The following is an 18,999-nucleotide window of genomic DNA, read 5'->3' as shown; positions in this document are numbered from 1 at the left end:
TTAATTGTAAACGAGGTAGAATAAATTATAAAGACATTGTGATTTTGACACTCGCCTTTATATAAAAAATACTTTATTAAGAGGTGCTAAATTTAATTAGTAATAAAGATGTTACCATTTTTAAAATCGGATGCACACTCAAGAGACTTCCAACAGGTCGATAATGTCCGGTTCTCAGCCCAAATATTTTTTTTTAAAAAAAATATTGGCTTAACCCGTTTCGGCCCATGTTTTTTTGAGTTCGGTTTAACCCTAGGGGTATGATGGACCCCGTCTTGATAAGTGAAAATTTTTTTAGAAATTGTTTATAAATACGTGATGCGTTTCTTTAATGTTGTGGATATTACAGAAATACACTAAGCATTTTTCATTTCCATCGACCTGGATTAAAAAATAAATTAGAGGAAAATTATATGAGGAGCCCTTTACGCGTTGTTGAGCATGCCGCACGCAATGGCCCCTACATTTTCTGAGCGATGGAAGCAGAATACCCCTTGAAAAATACTCTTACCCATTTCCGAAAAAGCAGTTAATTATTTTTTGACACCCTTAAGGCAGTACAGTAGGAATGGTTTTATAAATATTTATATAAAATTTATAAATTAAGGAAAGCAGAAATAATTTAAGTAAATGATAAGGTAAAATAAACGTATTCCAGTCTGAATAAATCTCAGAATCATTATCAGAAGAAGAAGCTAAATAATGTATTAATATAAATATTTTAAAATAAATTTACAATTCTCAGAATCTGACAAATTTTTATAATCTTTATCCTCCAGGTCATGTCTAATAATTATATCCCTCGTTTTAGTCACAATATAAATATTTCGAAACTTAGACATTTTTTTTCACTTGACTTGAATTTAAATGGTAAAATTCACACAGATATCCTCAATATCATCTTTAACGAATGTTTTTTCCGCCATTTTCCTTGGTGAAAAAAATATGATTGAATTTAAAAATTTCATCGATTCATAATTGAATCTTTAATTAAACTGCATCATGATCAAACCAAGTGCAGCATAAACTGGTTTTGTAGCTAATAAAATAAAATATTATATTTAATAATAAAATATATATATATATGTATATATATATATATGTATATATAATATATATGTATATATATATATATATGCCTCTCATTTTTTGGATTGTAATAAAAGGCCCGATTAAGATTATAATCAAATTAATATTGTGCAAGCCTGGAGACTCTGCTCATAGATGGTATAAAGGTTTGGACATCTATTTGCCAAACCTCGATGCTTATATAATATTATATTGGCTAAAATCTTAATAGGGCCGTTTTTTTAAATCGACCTGAATCCGGCTTCTTAACAACATTAATTGTAATGTTTTTCCCCTTCATAAAATTTTGTACCTTTGAAAAAACATTTTTGGTTTTTGGTGGGTGTGGCAAAACCGAAAAATTAAATACCTCCCTCCAATTTTTAGAAGCAGTTGCTTCGGACCCTCCCCCCGTTGTAGGTGCCACTGGTCCTAAAATTGTTATTTAAGCTCTATGGGCAGGAGGCAAAAGAATGGACCACAAAACATAGCCCATACCCAAAAAAAACATAAAAAAATCTTTCAAATAGGTAATGCAAATAATGCATGAAATTTCGCTCATAAATATTGAATTAAAATATTCGATTTGATTTTGAGCTGGTTTATTAATAATTTTTGTATTAAAAATAACAGCGATTTCTTGATTGGATTTGCCAAAAAAAAATAGAATAGATTCTATAATGTAACCCATGAACTAATGTTATTCGATTATGGTCCAACTCCAGGAAATTGCTATTAAAACAGCTGATTTATTTAAATTTCTATTCTTCTAATTATTATAGCACATGTCATGTTAGATTTGACAGATTATTAATAGAAAAATGATTACATTTTATTAAATATCATTTTTAATATAATATATTAACCACACCCCATATTTCCTTAACCTTTAAGGCTTCACAGCACAGGTGGGACTATTCAGACCCCAGTCATTTAGAAAACGCTATTTCTTAAAATTCTTTCGATATTGGGTCTTTTATTAGCTTTATATTTTTAAGTATATTATATATTTTCAAGATTAATTTTCATTCGGTAGTTCATGAGCTATAACGGGGTTTTTTTGACGCCTGGGTTACTCATAGTTTTCACTTTGTCGTGCGAGTAACCTTTTTTAATCTTCTTTTAGTATTGATATATTTTGCATATATATTTAATACGTAAGATAAATATTTTACAACATCAATTTATTTATATTTGAAATAATTTGTCACATTTTGACTCTCTTGGGAAAAACAGACATAAAATTTTAAAGCGTTTCACAAATGAGGTCCGAGTGAATTCCATCTACATTTTGGTGTCATTTTTATGAAGGGTTAAACCTATCTCATACTTCAAATACTTATTAATTTTAAGCAAACTTCACCTGAACATTATTTGAATCGAGCTATTATCATGTTATTCGATAAGCAATCAAAAATATTTTAAATTATTATTTAATTCATATCACCATTTTGACATTTGAAAGTTTATAATAATACAAAACAATCATTTTTATTTGATAAAACTAGTTTTCACTTTTAAAATCGCTAAGTTTATTTTATTATTTATAATGTTTAATTTAAGTAATTTTTTGGTCTAAGTCCACTAGCTTGAGAAAGAAAAAAAATACAAAAAAATTTTAGTCTAGCAAAAGACTCCCTTCCTCCGCATAAATTAGAACAGGTGGTACAAGTCAAACATTTCATCTCAAACTCAGGGACGTTACTAGCCTTTACAATTTCAGGGGACTCAACTAAAAAAAATGTTATTTTTAGTTTAAATTGATATTAGGGAGCCATTAAACTATTCATTTTTCAGGGAGCTCGAGTCCCTGCGCCCCCCCCTCCCTTAGTGACGCTACTTGCTCCGCTCCGTTTTTTTTTAAAAAAAAATTATTTAAAATTATTAGAATTATAAAATAAAATATTTTCGTTCTTTTACTTTGAAACTGGAGATGATTGAGTTTTCATACTAGCCGGGGGACTTTTATCTCTAGTTGTGGCCGACTTTTTGAGTGGGTACGAGGGCGTTGTTGTTTCTTTGCCTTTAGCTAGCGGCGTACGACTACCTAAAACTTCACGGTCATTAATATTCCTGGGGGATGTTCCGTTAAAATCAACGTTATCTATCGTGCGTTTATTGTTGTTAACAATTTTTTTATTAGCGGCGATGCCGGTAAAGGAATCGGGTGAGGGGGGTACTTTTTTAGGCGATAAGTGTTGATGAGATGATGTTTCCGGACCGGAAGGAGACAATTTTTGAACGTTGTCTTTCTGAATATTGAAATTATTTTTTGGCGCGCTAATTGGTGAGCTGACTGATGCGGAACTCGAGGAAGATGATATAGAAGAATGGTCTCCCGATTTTCTCTCCTTTCTCTCTGATGAAGGTGATCTAGAAGGGCAGAACAGAAAAACCAAAAATTGGGTTAGTTAATTATGAGTCGCATGCCGATGATACCCATTAAAATATGAATTTGGAAAGTTATATGTTTTATTTCAAGATGATAATTGGATGTTAGAAAAAAAAAATGGTTTATTTATTTATTAAAATGGATGAAATTATATTCAATATTTATTTATTTTCGCAGACTTCTAAAAAAGTTTAATATATATATATTTTTTTTAAATGTTATAAAAATAAAAAAATCAAATCGATTTTTAATTATTTATCTTTTTTGATACCATAATAAGAAAATAAGATATATTATATATGTTATAACAAAAGGAAAAGGATACAAAAAAACACATAAAATATTTGTTTTTTATAATTTGTAAAAATATAGGGTCATATCATAATAATAAATTAATATATCACCTTATCACATTCACATCGTGTCATGCAAATTTTTAATTATTAGAACAAGATATTTATATTTTAAAAAAAAACATCATCTTCAAAATTATACATTTGTTTAATAATTTTATGATGTCGTAAATAAAACAATCAATGTACAGTTGTGGTGAATGAACTGTTTTGCTTCTTTAAAAAATTTCATAGAAATCGATTAAATTAATTACAAAGACCTAAATTAAATAAACTTAATTATTTCTCCTTCTTCACCTTTATTGACAGCTATCTAATATTTATTTACAGGCGAGAACTGACGCAAAAGCGGTCTCGGGGGTAACGGCCTCATTTATATAGGGGTAACCACCAGATATGCTTTTACCAGGCCATTGATCGGGTTCCTTTCAATGGCTTATTTTCATAATTAGCGGAAATTCGCGGCGTGTACAAGATATCAGGGCCACAATGGTTTTTATTATTTCTTGAATATTTGGATAAAAACGTGTTCAAAGGGCCAATCCCGCCTTTACCAGGCCTTCACATACCCCCTTTAATGCCTTATTCCCTATTACACATGGTTTTTATTATTTCTTATAAATTTGGATAAGAATGTGTCCAAAACGATGCTTTAAAACTAGGGGTGTACTGATACCACTTTTTGGAGGCCGATCCGATCCGATATTCCAGATATTAAATTGATATCGGCCGATAACCGATCCGATATTATATCTAATTTTGTATTCTGTAAAGATACCGGTTTTAATTTTTAATATACTTTTTATTAGTACAACATCTATAATTTTACTATACCATCATAACATATGTCATTTAAATATATTATAATTATCAGTTATAGTTTATATTCAATTCAATTGCTATTATTTATATAATAAGTAATAACATTAATGTATTTACATAATTAGTATTAGTAATAAACAAATATATTATGAAATTTGAAATTAATATTTAAAATTAATATATCGAAGATTTATTTTTAGAAAATACCAAAATTTCCAATTTATCAGAGATCGGTCTGCGGTGATGGGGACTTTTAATGTCACTAGCATCACTAAAAACAGATTCTGAAGAGATTAATGAACACTTTTTTAAACAGAATGCGAAAAAAAATAACTATATTGCAGAATGTTTATGAACTAATTATTACTATTAAAAAAATTAAACATAAAAATATATTTCGATTTTATTTATAAAAATAAATGGTTTTTTAGATATAACTTTTTTTAAATTTTGTTAAAAGCGCCATTTTATATCGGATCGGATAATTTTATAATATTTGCCGATAACCGATATTTTAAAATGGGCGAAATATCGATCCGATCCGATAAAATATTGGTACATCCCTAGTTAAAACTATATTGCAGCTAATACATTTTTAATAATCATATATTTTAAGAATTGATATTTAAAAAAAATACAGGGGCTGACGTTGCTGCGGTCTTTTCTAGGCCTTATTTTCATAGGAAATTCGCCTCCATACCCTCGTTTTCCCTATTTTTCCATAAGGAGTATTTTAAATGGATTTATTTTTAAATAATTATATTTATGATAACAATCTAAAATTATGGGTTTAAAAAATTTTATTGCAGATATTATATTTCTAATAGAGAGAATACAAATGACTAATATTAAAAATCACGTATATTATTTGAATTACTAATATATAAAAATAAAATCATATTGTCACAAAATAAGATATAACATACAAGGTAAAACTATATTCTTTGGCGCATAAGATATTATGTGTATAGTGTAAAAAGATTGCTATGAAATTAGATGAAATATTTTATTTTATAAAAGCACATATAATATTTATTTATATTTAAATTTTATATAAATAAATATTATAAAAAGGCGGAAAATTTGTAAATAAACGAGGATATCCTCGAATTCAATTTGGTCTTATATTTACCTTCCAGCGACATGGCTAGAAAAATTTCTAATCTTTCTTGTCCAAGGTTAGCACGCAATCTATTTTCTACCAGCTTTAATTCGCTAAAGTTTCTCTCACAGCTATTTGCCGACTTTTACCAATTCACGATACCTCCGTTATCAGTGCCCATAACAAAAAACGTTGAGTGAAAATAGTATATTTATAACCAAAGGGGCTTTTATTTTTAGAAAATCTCTCAGCAAAACTATTGATTGTTCGATCAATTAAAGGCCGAAACACGTTAATTTTGTAAAATATTGAGCCTTTCATCTCTTAGTCATCTTAAAATATTCTCATGCGCTAATTCTATTGTGTAATAGACATTCCATGACAATATTGTCAGGATTTCGATTAAAAATAAAATTCAAATTAGAAATAGCTATTTTGAAAACTTCTTCCATAGTCGAAACAATATATTCTTTGTCTGAAGATAGAGCGATAATGGCCAAAATTGAAGTTTATAAAGTTTGAAATAAATGATTGCTCGGAAGTAGTTTTAGCTACAAATAATTATGAATCTGCAATATATGGCAATGTAATAAGTAACAAACAATTTTCTTTAAATACCCATATGACAGGGTTTTCTCTAGGCCACCATTTTGTCTCACCCATTTTTTGTCATCTTCGTAAATTTTGCAGGCCTTATAGCATCAAAGACATATGGATTTCTCGGTGGTTAGGTTATATCAATCGCCACGGAACCATCTGAAAAACGGGACTCCATCCTTAACACATACATTGTATTCAAAACTTTAATCATTATATAGAATAAATTAGGATGATCATTAAACTTAGTAAAATTATCATTAACAGAAGAGTCTAGTACTACAGATCGATAAATTTTTGGGTAGACATGTGTGTAAGGATGGAATTTCGCTTTCGGGACGGTTAAGGGCGCCCGAGACAATGCAACCACGGAGGGAGGCTCAGTCGTTGAGGCACCGGGCCTAGCCTGTAGGATGTTACAGCCGTGAGCCACAAGTGGGAAGAGAGTGTAGTTGAGGGGGGGGGAGGTGATATGAGGCGTGACGGACTGGAAGATTTTGCAGCCTCGCTGGGAGCAAAAGATGAATAGGAAAACGTGGAGCTTTTGCAATCACTTGAGGAAGTACCAAGAAGACAGAACTTCCAATGTCAGTTGTCGATTCCTTGCAACAGTCGAACTCCCGCAGTCCAGGTTCAGAGGTTTGGATCCCAGGTGAGCTTAATTTTGTCATCGTCAATGGAAACATGGGATCTATTGGGATTTTTGAGCCAAAGTGGGGAGATGTCACGTCTACCTTTACTGACTGGGCAAAAAATGAAAATAGCTAAGATAGCGAAGTCAAAAAGATCAGAAAAAAAAACAAATTGACTTTTGGTGCGTCACTTGTATTATTTATTTTAATTTTGAAAATATATTATGTTTAAAAATAATATATGTTATAAAAAATAAAAGAAATTAACATTTTATGCATTTTATTTTTCTATTTTTTGCATTTTAAGCATTTATCTATATAATTTTCTTGCAAGTTCAATTTTATAATTTAATAATTTGTTGAATATTTTAAATATTAATTTTAATTATTATTGTCATTTAATTCAAATTTACTCTGAATGATCAATATTTAAACTAATAAAAGCGTAACAATAAAATTTAAATAAATATTTAACAAATTATTAAATAGATAAAATTAAACTTTCAACAAAATTATATATTAGTGTTTTTTTTTAACCCCGTTATCTTTGCTATTCCCCTTTTCGTTTTAAGAAAGTCAATGACACAGAGAAACTTGTAATTAGTATTTTATCAACAAACCAAAAGGTTATGAATGGCTTGATATCATTCCGAGTCACAACAATTGTAATCTCTGTATCTTCCGGGTTGATTGTAAAGATCACCATACACTATATTTCAAATATTCCTAAATTAGAAACTCGGGTCATCGGGTTATTAGTTTCTCCTAAAATTCATTTATCGTCCATTTCAGTATGAATGCCGCTGGGCTTAATGATTCCGACAATAAAGAGGCAATCAGTATCACTTTTACGTCATCGTCAATTGCTGTGGATGAAACATTGAAACGTTATAAGTACATTTAAACAAACCTTCTATAAAATTTAGGAGACATCGCTATTAAAATAACATTAGGGGAAAAGGTATAAATAGGATTTACAAAGAACTCAAAATTTATCTAAAGGCAAAAATACCTTTCGAGGTATGCAGAATATAGATATAGATACGTTACATTTTCCGCCATTTTAATAAATTTTCTTCGTGCGAATCTCAGATTATATTCAATTTTAAATATTGAGGTTGACGATGACGAGGAAAGTGTGATATTTATATAAAGTGCTCCTTGATATTATTTTGATGGCTAATTGTTCTGTTTTATATTAAATACGTTTTCCTTTCACTATTTGGATTTATTCCATTTATTCGAATTTTATACTTTTTAAATTACAATTTAAAATTTCTAATTCTCCTATGGCTTATTTCCAAAGTTGAATATATAAAATAGAATAATGACGTATATGCATTAAAAAATATATTGATAATTAATCAAAATAATAAACGAATAAGTTTGTTCCGATAAAGGCATCCATTTTTTGTATCATTCCTTCGTTTTTCTTTATAGAAAACCTGCAAATAGTAATTTTATAAATAAGATATTGGCCCTGCCCAAATTTTTACATTATATCTTGGTTAGGTTTGTTGTTTCAGATAATTTTATTTGTATATTTTGTTGTTTTAAAGGGAATTGAAAATATGAAGTAGCAAAATTAGTGTTTGTAAAGTAACGTCAAAAAGTAACGTTGTTACTAACGGCGTTACCTTTTTTGAAGAAAAGAAACTCCTTTCGTTACCTTCTCCTAGAGGTAACGAGTAATGGTAACGCGTTTTTTTTTAGTAACGGTAATGCCAAACGTTACTCGTTACTAAAACATATTTTATCCTATATAACCAATGACATATATAATACCTAGACTGACGATTCATTCATTAAAATACATTTTAATGCGTCGTTAAAAGCAAATAAGCTGGATCCGTCATTTTGGTAACACATATAGTAATTATTGTCATGTTAAAAACTACTATTAAATTGATAACTTGCTTCCTTATTATCTCGATGATCCGGTAATTCTTTAATAAAGTTTGCAACAGATATTGGAAAATTTGGCTCTCGTTTAAAATTTTAATAATGATTAGTGTAACCAAGATGGCGTCTCCAGCTGATTTGAATTGATGTACACTTTTAATGAATGAATCGTCAGTCTTGGTATTGATTATAACATAATTTTTATTTATTCTTTAAATTTTATAAATAATTTAAGACGAGTTTTTAAGGCAGATCAACCACCAAATTTCTTCATTTTTATTTTACATTTTCGTTGTTAAATTTTCAGTCAAAATCAATCAAGATATGAATTTAGATTCTTATTCTCTAATATTATAATTTATTTTATAAAGAAAATATGTCAACCTCAATATGAAACATTTTTTTACAATAATAAAAAAAAATAAAGGGTATAAAGTCTACACTTTGTGTAATTATGTCCAAACTCAAATATTTCCTCAATTGTGGAATAAATATTGGCAGTCTCTAAATTTGTGCAGCAATTTTTAAGGAAAAAATTGTAAGATATCTGATTACTCCGTGAAATAAATAGTCTTATTAAGGAGAATAACCAATTTGACGAATCTTGTGATAAATTGCGGAGATTTTCAGATAAATAAAAGTCGTTCAAATATATTTTGTACGGTTAGTTTTAAATAAAAATATGATATGATTTATGATTTTATATGTTAAACCTGTTGTTACGGTTCTTTCGATTTTAGATCATTTGGGATATCTCACTCCCGCGATAACAATTATAATATTAAAACCTAAAAAAAATAGCTTTAAATAAAATCAAGTTTTGAAGCCACTTAGTAATGCAATCCTGTGAGACATAGATAAAAGATATATATATATATACAGTTGAAATATTGTTTACAATTTATATTTCGTTTATATTTATTTTCAATAGATTCGAACACATATATAAAGATGAATATATAGCAATAATTCACCCTCTACTTAAATTAGATTAGCCCTGGAAAAAATTATAGGTCAACTAATGTAGAAAGCTTGAACTTATTTCAAGTTTGAGAAAATATCTTGACAAAGAAAAAGCAGAATTTGTTTCCTTTAAAAAAGAACACACATACCTGATTATTTTCTGAAAAGATAAAAAAAAAAATTTTTGAAAAGGATCTGAATGAAGATTCTTTTGAAGTAGGGATTAGTCTTTAATTTTAATAAATTCCCCCAATTAAAATTTTTATTTATTAAATATAATACAACCCACCCTCCCATCCCTCAGTATTAAATGATAGGATGTTGGTAGCGTAGTTTCCATGCCTGCAACAGGTTATCTAGGATACGTGTTTACCAGAACGTTTCCTGGTTGATAATCTATTGCGTAATCATAGGCAGACATTTTCCATGCCAACCATCTCAAACGGCTATTGGAGGCTTGAAGTTCTTAACAAGAATTTACGCCCATATATTAAAAAACATACCTTCTTTAAATAGGCTTTCAACCCAGTTAGTTCTAATTTATTTAAATTGAAAATTAAGGAAGTGATTTTCGTCATCTTTTCCCTTTAAAATCATATCGTAAAAGTGAACTTTGACCCGAATTTTTTCAGCAGTTCATATCCGAACGGCAACTAATGGTACAGTATGTATATTTTGTGCGTTGCAATCGTCAGGTATTCTTGCGATGCCGGCTCTAACTCCATTTGCATAATAGGATCCTTTGGATTTATGAATAGACATTTTTTTTCCTCCTTAAATTTTATCTAATAAATCATCTAAAGTAGGGTTCAATGGCAATCATATAAAAACAAAGATTAATTGTAACCTTAAAGTCAGCGCAAATAAGAATTTCGTGATTTTACGAACGATAACGGTTAGTGTGACCATAGTACCCTTATTCTAGTCGAGTCTATTTTCATTAGATTCCCAGCTGAAACCAAGCTCTGATTCCAATTTGATGAATTTATGAAGCGGGAACGATACTCTTCATACTGGGAACAATTTTGCTTCCAAAGTATTCTTTGGACCAATTCATAATGAAAAAAATACTATATGTTTCTTGTTCTGAAATCGAATAATAATTGGAATCTTTATTCGCTTATTATATCCAACCAATTTCAGGTTATGGGGTTAACGTTGGTACTTAAGTCTATTAAGTTTAACGTTTGTCTTGATGGTATGCGGTGATACCTATTTTAGTTTTTAGGACGGATCTTAATAGCTTTGGCATCCTAATCCAAACTCTCGTATCTATTGCTCCGAAAATTTATATATAACACTAGTGTTCCTAATTACAGCGGCTTCTTAGTTACACCAATTTAGACCGCCTCCCTACATTACCCCCTTTAATCCAACCTATGGTTTACATATGCAGTTAGCGTGCTGATTAGTTGTATCAAATAAGTCTGTGCTCCGCTATCCTACCATTAAATTGCTAGTCCATTGAATTCTACAATAATACTCTATCGTTTTTGCCAAATCTCCAGAGATTATTAATTAGACCTTCTTTCTGAACTAGATCAGTTTCTTACTAGTACTCTGGCAACAAACAATTAAATGTCCCTTTTTACTGTAATTTTTACAGGTTTCTTGGACATATCAACTTTTTACCGTGATAGCGACGACAATTACAGGATTTCTTATTAGCACATGGTTTATTATTATTAACCTTGGATAATTTTTTTCTTATTAGTATATAGAAGTGTCTGAGCGTTTCGACGCGAGTGCCAAATCTAAAATAAACTGAAAGTTCAATACTTTATTGTTTCTATTCAGATTTTGGGGGTATTGGACCCAAAAATCCCATAAATAAGACAATAACCAGGTCTATCATAAGCGAGTCGTGTAAGTGTTCATCAATATCATTAAAATAATAACCTATTGCTGTTGCTTTAATTTTGTCAGCAAACTTGCTGATAGTTTCCTTTCTTCTTTTCGGATGATTAAATTTAAAACGAGATGCAAATTCAGTTGAAACATTATTTAAAAACATGCAAACAGTGTTAGTTTGACTAAAATTTAATGACTCTAATAACTCAGGGTAACAAAACCCATCTAATATTTCTATACCGAAATATTTCAGCAACATACGCGTTGACTTCATGAGGGCAGTGGAGCTCGTTCCTCCATTCAAATATTATATAAAACAGATAATATTGACCCATTAATATTTTAAACATCAAATTTTCTTTAAAAAATTTATAGCTCCACCCCTACCCCTCCCCCATAGAAATTTTTAAAAATCGCCGCCTCTGATCATGATTATATCTTTCAATTCATCTTCAATAGTAAATGAATGTAAGAATATCTCGCAATCTAAATCTCAGAGTTATATCTATCACGTTTCAAATAATCAGACCTATCATTTTGCATTTTTGCACCATTTTGCATTTTAAAATTTGAATAATCTGGCCTTGTTTTTATTACTTATAATTACAATGATTATGATTGCGCCAAAAACAACTGACGAACGATCCAAACAAAAATCATTTATTAAACATATTGTTAATCCTTAAATAAAGTCGGTAAGATATAATATTATATTAATTGGAATAACATTTTACCAGTGATTCTTACAATGGCGGGGGTAACAAGGGGATATTTACTTTTGAAGCAGTTATATCAAACTATATCAATGTATCCTCTGTACTAAAGATCTGCAAAAGTGGGCCCGGCCGGGCCTTAAATTTTTTTTAAAATATATCTAAATTTATCAATTTTAAGTTGAATTTTTTATGTAAAATAAAAATATGTGATTTTATCTATAGAAAGTAGACGCCAAATAACATATATCGTTTATTTTGAGTAATTATAAAAATTAATTTCTACATTTAAATAATTTCGGGCCGGGCCGGGCAAAACTTTATAAAATAAATTTCGGACCGGGCTTGGCCGGGCATCACTACTCTGTACTACCCTCCATAAGAACTTTTTTTTCTTATTAAAATGCATTTTATTTGATTAAATAGATGACAAAAATTCGATTTCAAAGTGAATGAAATGAAATATATTTTCTACAAGCATAAATATTATATAGATCTTTCAACTTAACTCATCCATTTCTTAAGCTTTGACGAAAAAATATATGAAGTTAGTGTTAAGATATTACATATATATTTGGAATATAACGGACTTTAATTAATTGTAACATGATATTATTTTCAATTACTAGTATTAACTTAAAGGGTATAAAAATTCGATTAAAGAGAAAGGAACCAAATAATCATGCGAAGAAGCGACAATCTTCCTAAGGTATCCAGGTGGTTTCGAAATAACACATTACCATGATTAACCGTTTTCACAGAATTTAAATGATTATTTTATACTTCGATAAACCATAATTATATCGATTTTGAAAATGAAAAATTAAATAATCAGTTTAAATTTTAAAAATTTTAAAATAGTATTATTTTTAAATGCATAAATTTAAAATTTAACAATTTTTTTTATGAACTAAATAATTATTTGACTGGGTTTTTTGACATTTATTTATAGAATTAGAATGCAAAAGAAAAAATGTACTAGTGTTGTTTAACGGCTAGATTTAGACATTCTAAATTAAGATTTTGGCCAAAAATAATATTAAGCAAGCCTTGAGAATTCGTTAATAGAAAACTTTTCATCCACCAATGAGCAAAAACTCCAAGCTTACGTAATATTTTTTGTAAAATATTGGGTAAAGGTACCACAACAAAAAAATGGGTGTTTAAGAGAGTTTTTGAATCAACAAAATATTAGAAGGAAAAACTGTTTAATGATAATATATAATAAGATTCACTTCTTAAACTAACTCAATATTTCCCATATGTAAAAAATCATTTGCAATAACAGCAGCGCAACACCATTTAAAAATTCATTTTAAAAAAATTTGTAAATTTCTCGATAATTTTTATAAGGCTGTATCTTAAATTTGGTTTAAAAATTCGCGAAAATAAAAAATTTTGAAATTTCTAAAAAAAATTTGGATGTTTAGGCCATGTTTTTATTTTTATATTAAAAACAGGTAAGTTACTGAATTTAATTTTTGATATTTTAGGCCACGGCCTTAAATACAGAATTCAAAATGGAATAAAAATAAAATAGGTATTATTTTTGAATCGAAACCATTTCTCATTATTTTTCAAGTTCCAAATAAATGGAAAAGGATATAGGAAACAGGAGTCCAGTTGGTCAAATCAGATATTCAGAAAATTCCTTAAGATCTAATCGAACGAAATGGGTCTATATTTTACTTTTTTATAAAAAAAAATCAAATTACTAATATTATAACACTTCGGCATCCATTTGAATTCCAAAAAATTCTCGTATTAGAAATTTGATTCAACACCATCGCTAACTTTGGTGAGAGATTTTAGGAATATTCGTTGATATGTTTCTAGATTTAACTAATATTTAAGTTGGATAACATAATAAGATGCTCTACAGTCTACATAAAGTAAAATATAATTTTATATAGAAAATGGTATATTGTGTTTGTGGAGGCATTGTTTACGGTGATAAATAAAGATTCATCGTTAAATTTTATGTTTTAAAAATATTATAATTATATGAAAGAAAATAAGAAATAATGAGTTAAAGCTTACTCGAAGGTCAGAATTTGCGGATTAATAAACACTTCCTCTATGAATATAATCAAGAAAAATTGCTAATATTCTTTATATAAAGATGTCTTTGGAGTCAAATTATAAATATATATATAAATTTAGTTTAAATAAATTTATCTTTATCTTGTTCCAAAAATTTGTAAGGAGAGGGTAAAATAAAATATATAAAGATTAGCAGTTATTTATACAGAGTTTAATAAAACAAATATAAGGATTAGAAGAATTTCGAAAATCTTACTATTTGTCAAAAAAGAATTTCTTGCCAACCCCAAAAGGGATGTTTGAAGAATGATAGGGAAATTGTCAAATTAAATATTTATCTATCTTTTTTTTAAAAGAAAGAAGGGTCAAAATGAATATAACATGGTTTCAATCTATTGCGATAAATTTTTATTTTAGCTAAAAAAAATAATTAAAAATTAAAAATAAGAAAATTTTTTAAAAAAATAATGAAATTTGTTTATGGTTAAAATTTTAAAACCATATGGAAAAGCTCATAAATTTTTTTAAAATAAATATTTAAATTTTACCAAAAAAAAACTAAACAAAGCGCAATATCCATCGAGAAAATGTGAAATTTAACTTAAATAATTATATCTATTCTCAATAACTTATTAGGTCTGGTCCCAGTTGTTGATGAACTAGCTGTAAGAACTCGTTGATAGTTATAACTGCAAAAAGATTACATCACTCTCCATCGCGATTAGTAAAATACAAAATAGAAGCAATCAGCCGTGATAATGATTAGCGATATTCATTGCATCGCAGCTTAGATAACCATCCCTTATAAAAAAAAATATTTCTATCCCATAAGGAGTTATAGTAATGTTGTTAAACGGCTAAGATTTGTATCGATTTTAAAAAACGGTCCGTTTAAAATTTTAGCCAAAATAATATAATGTAAGCCTGGAGCTTTAGATGGCAGAAAGGCTTGGATATTTGACAAACCTCGAGGCTTACATAATGCTATTTTGGTTAAATTTTAATCGGAGCTGTTTAATAGAAATTATATATACTTTTTTTTATAAACTTACGTATTAAACTGTTCAAGAATCGCTTGAAACCCACGCGACGGCCGTAAAATCATTGAATAAATAATTAAAGATATAGTTTGCAAAAATTTTTAAAAGAATTTTTTTTTAAAATATACCATAAGCTATTGAGTTTTTTTTTATAACCCAAATTTTACAAAAAAATAATTTGACTATTTTTTGATTGATATTGCCTATTTGTCAATATTCGTCAAATATTTTAACCTACTCCCTATTTTTCATTAGGTTAAAAGGTTAAAAATAAAACTTATTAAGAATTCAGATTAAATTTTTATTTCGTGTGCAATTTAATCCCTCCTGCAGCGCAAAATAATACATTGTGGGGAAAACAAGTAGAGATCGACATTATCCGATCAAAACCGGGTCTCAGTGTTCGTGGTTTCGAATCAGATTCAGTCAGAAATGCGTATATTTTAAAATAATTTATATTTTTGGCATAAATATTTATTTTATAATTAAATAACCGGAAATATATTAGGTAAAACTCTTAAAATTAAAAGCATCTTCGCTAACAAATTTATATACACTTGAAAGAAAGATTGGACAGCAAAAAGGCCAGGATCTAGATCAATCTTTTCTCCCCCAACATTGGTCACTAATTTAGGTATTTTTTTATTGTGGCACAACGAACCGAATACTCGGTCATGATCTTCAATAACAACCAAAATTTGGAATCGGCATAGAAACTAAATATAAAGAATTATGTGTCATATCTAGTACTAAGAGCCGAGGTCCATTTTATTCCAGGGCTTCGTTCAAACCCTGCTAGCATTAAAGATCTTGGATGTAATATTACTGAAAATAATAATAACCTCGTTATTTAGAATTATCAAATATGGTAATATTATTACCGCCCAGTCTGCCCTATAACACTGAAATATAGTAATGATTAGACATTTTTAAAGGCCTAAACTGCTTTGGGACTTACTGAATCAAAACCTTACTCAAACTGTGCTAAAAATATAAATTAATACTATCAAAAAGATACAAATTTTCTTTAAAACAGATAATGGTTTTACAATATTGACTAACAATTTTAGTACTGGGGCACTCTAAAAAGTATTTTCCAAAGTTAAACATTAAAAGATTTTCTGGGCTTTTGATCTTATCTATCGAATCCGAAATGAAGTAATGCTCGAAATTTAGAGAAAATTGTGAAGAAAGACTGCAATAAAAAAAAAGTAAGGGAATTTTTTTTTAAAACCGTTATATTATTGTATGAAATTTATAGACCTGCTACATTATTATCTATAAAACATTTTTTTTAATAATTTAATATACATTCAAAAAAAAATTTTTTTTTAAATCCGGGCCGGGTAGAAAAATTTTTCAAAAAATCCAGGCGTGCAAATAGTACCTCTGCAAGTCTCTGAAATTTATAAAGATATAAATTAGATAATTTTAATAAGTCTAGGGGATGGCATCAAAAATATTTTTACAAATGTGGTATGCAGGGGCATAAAATTTCACACAATTTATTAGGTTTTAAAAATAAATATTATAATTTAAATTTATGTTTAAAAATATGGAAAATTTTTTAAATTATGAATCATTATCTCATACTAAAAAAAATAAGGTTAACAATGTTAAATTTAAAAATTTTGATTTGAATACTATAGTTGCAATCTCTTGAACTTTTGATCGAAAATATTGAAATGATTTCTAAACAAAATTTTATTTTTGTGCGACAGCATTTTAACACGCGTGATGAATCTAGACTTATCCACACAATATTGACCAATGGCAGTTTTTTTTACGCTTTTCAGCGTGCTAAAACTTCTTACATATAAATATACATGTCGCAATAGGTAATTAAAGTATATAAAATTTCCCGGTTGCGTGATTTTAATAATCTTATATTATCTTTAGTAATTTGAACCATATTTTCTACAAAATATTGGCTTCTTAGTGGAAATTTCAGATAATTTTGCTGCATTTTTTTAAGCTCCTTACATCTTTAACATTTGATGAAGATGTAAATTTAAGTCCGGGGGTTTGTTATATCTTGGCAAAATAGTAAAGGATGAGCTAATTAAACCGTAAGGCGAGGTAAACTCTTCAATTTCATTTTTAAATTTAAGACATTTAGAATTATTAAAAAAATTTTCCTAATATACAGATTTTGGTTAAAAAAAAAATTTTATATCAAATTTGAAAAATATTGCAAAACAAGATTATAATTTCGTCGGCCTAGTATTGGAGTGCTCCACTTGGGCAAATGTTTAAAATGAGAAAATCAACATTAAAGTTTAAAATCAAATATAGGAAAACATTATTGATCAATTTTGACATAGCTATATATAACTTTGGCAAAATTTAATATTTTTTAATCTAGTTTTTATTTTTATATATATTGGGAATAAATAAGTTATTATCCACTTCTAACTCAAAAATTTTGAAAATACCTAGTGGAACACTCCAATTCTAGGCCGACGATTTATTTTAAATTTTAAAAAAATATATAATTTAACTTTCATAGCAAATTTAGAACCCTCTTTTATAATTCGAGAAAATTCTAAAAAATTTATAGTGTCTCGATGTTAAATGATTTAGTGGGTATGGCGAAATTTTAATTATTGTAAATATTTTAAATTAATTTTTGAATTAATTTACAGATAATTAGCAAATATAATAATATAAATTGATAGACACAGGTTCCTATTGTAGACGAAAATAAAAATCTTCTGGGAGATTCCTTTTCCTAATATAAAATCATAGTTCCCCTTCAATTAATTAAATAATAATAGAGTTCTTTCCAGCTACTATCCCGGATGCCATTTCCAGTGTTAAAACTAACAAATAAAATATTATTTGCATGGGATGGGCTATAAAAAAAAAGTTTTATTAAAAAAAATGAAGTTGGGGAGAGGGAGACAAAGAAATAATTACTAATTATTTAAAGCAGAGATCTGCAGAGGTACCATTCGAATGGCCAAGCAGACCCGAATTTTTTTTAAAAAAAATTTTGGCTAGCCTCTGGCTCGGGTTTTATATTTTCCGGCCCGGCCCTATTTTTTAAATATAATATATTTAAAAATTTTGGACCGGGCCGGGTTCGGGCCTAAAAAATAAATAATAATTTTGGGCCGGCCTCGAGTTTAAAAATTTATAAATATTTTAGGTCGGGACCGGGTTGGGGGGTGGAGGGGGGCTCGGACCACATTAGCGGGGATTTCTTTAAAGGTAATACAAAGCGACAACAGCAAATTTTAGGAGTAAAGGAAAAGGGATTACATATAATCGAATATGTCAAGATATTGCGCGACATTTTTGCCAATTCATTATCCCTTATTGACATAAAAAAAGTGGAATTAAAATCTTATTATATAAATAAATTTAAATATTAAAATGCTTATTATGAAACATAAATTTGGATAATTTCTATTAAATTTTTTTTTAATAAAAAAAGAAAATCACCTAAAATTCAGAATAATAATTGTTAAACTACATGATTTTGTAAAAATTGTTTTATGACCGCCCATTAGTTTTTT

At 28.4% G+C, this 18,999-nt stretch overlaps 1 protein-coding gene across 3 annotated transcripts in view; it reads right to left on the bottom strand.

The window, feature by feature from the left end:
* The window catches only part of LOC135929078 (uncharacterized), a 64,797-nt gene that overhangs the window by 26,068 nt on the left and 19,730 nt on the right, over positions 1-18,999 (bottom strand). For 2 of the 3 annotated variants that reach the window (XM_065465568.1, XM_065465569.1), the window contains exon 3: positions 2,989-3,441. In XM_065465568.1, the coding sequence (XP_065321640.1) occupies positions 2,989-3,441 (453 nt within the window). Of the gene's footprint in view, positions 1-2,988; positions 3,442-7,978; positions 8,053-18,999 lie in introns of those variants that run through there. The other variant, XM_065465570.1, reaches the window with a different exon arrangement.

Source organism: Gordionus sp. m RMFG-2023, chromosome 4 (assembly GCF_954871325.1).
Source record: "Gordionus sp. m RMFG-2023 chromosome 4, tfGorSpeb1-WG-v2, whole genome shotgun sequence".
Classification (NCBI taxonomy): domain Eukaryota; kingdom Metazoa; phylum Nematomorpha; class Gordioida; order Chordodea; family Parachordodidae; genus Gordionus; species Gordionus sp. m RMFG-2023.
The sequence above is the reverse complement of the archived record's forward strand: the minus strand, read 5'-3'. Positions and strand labels throughout refer to the sequence as shown.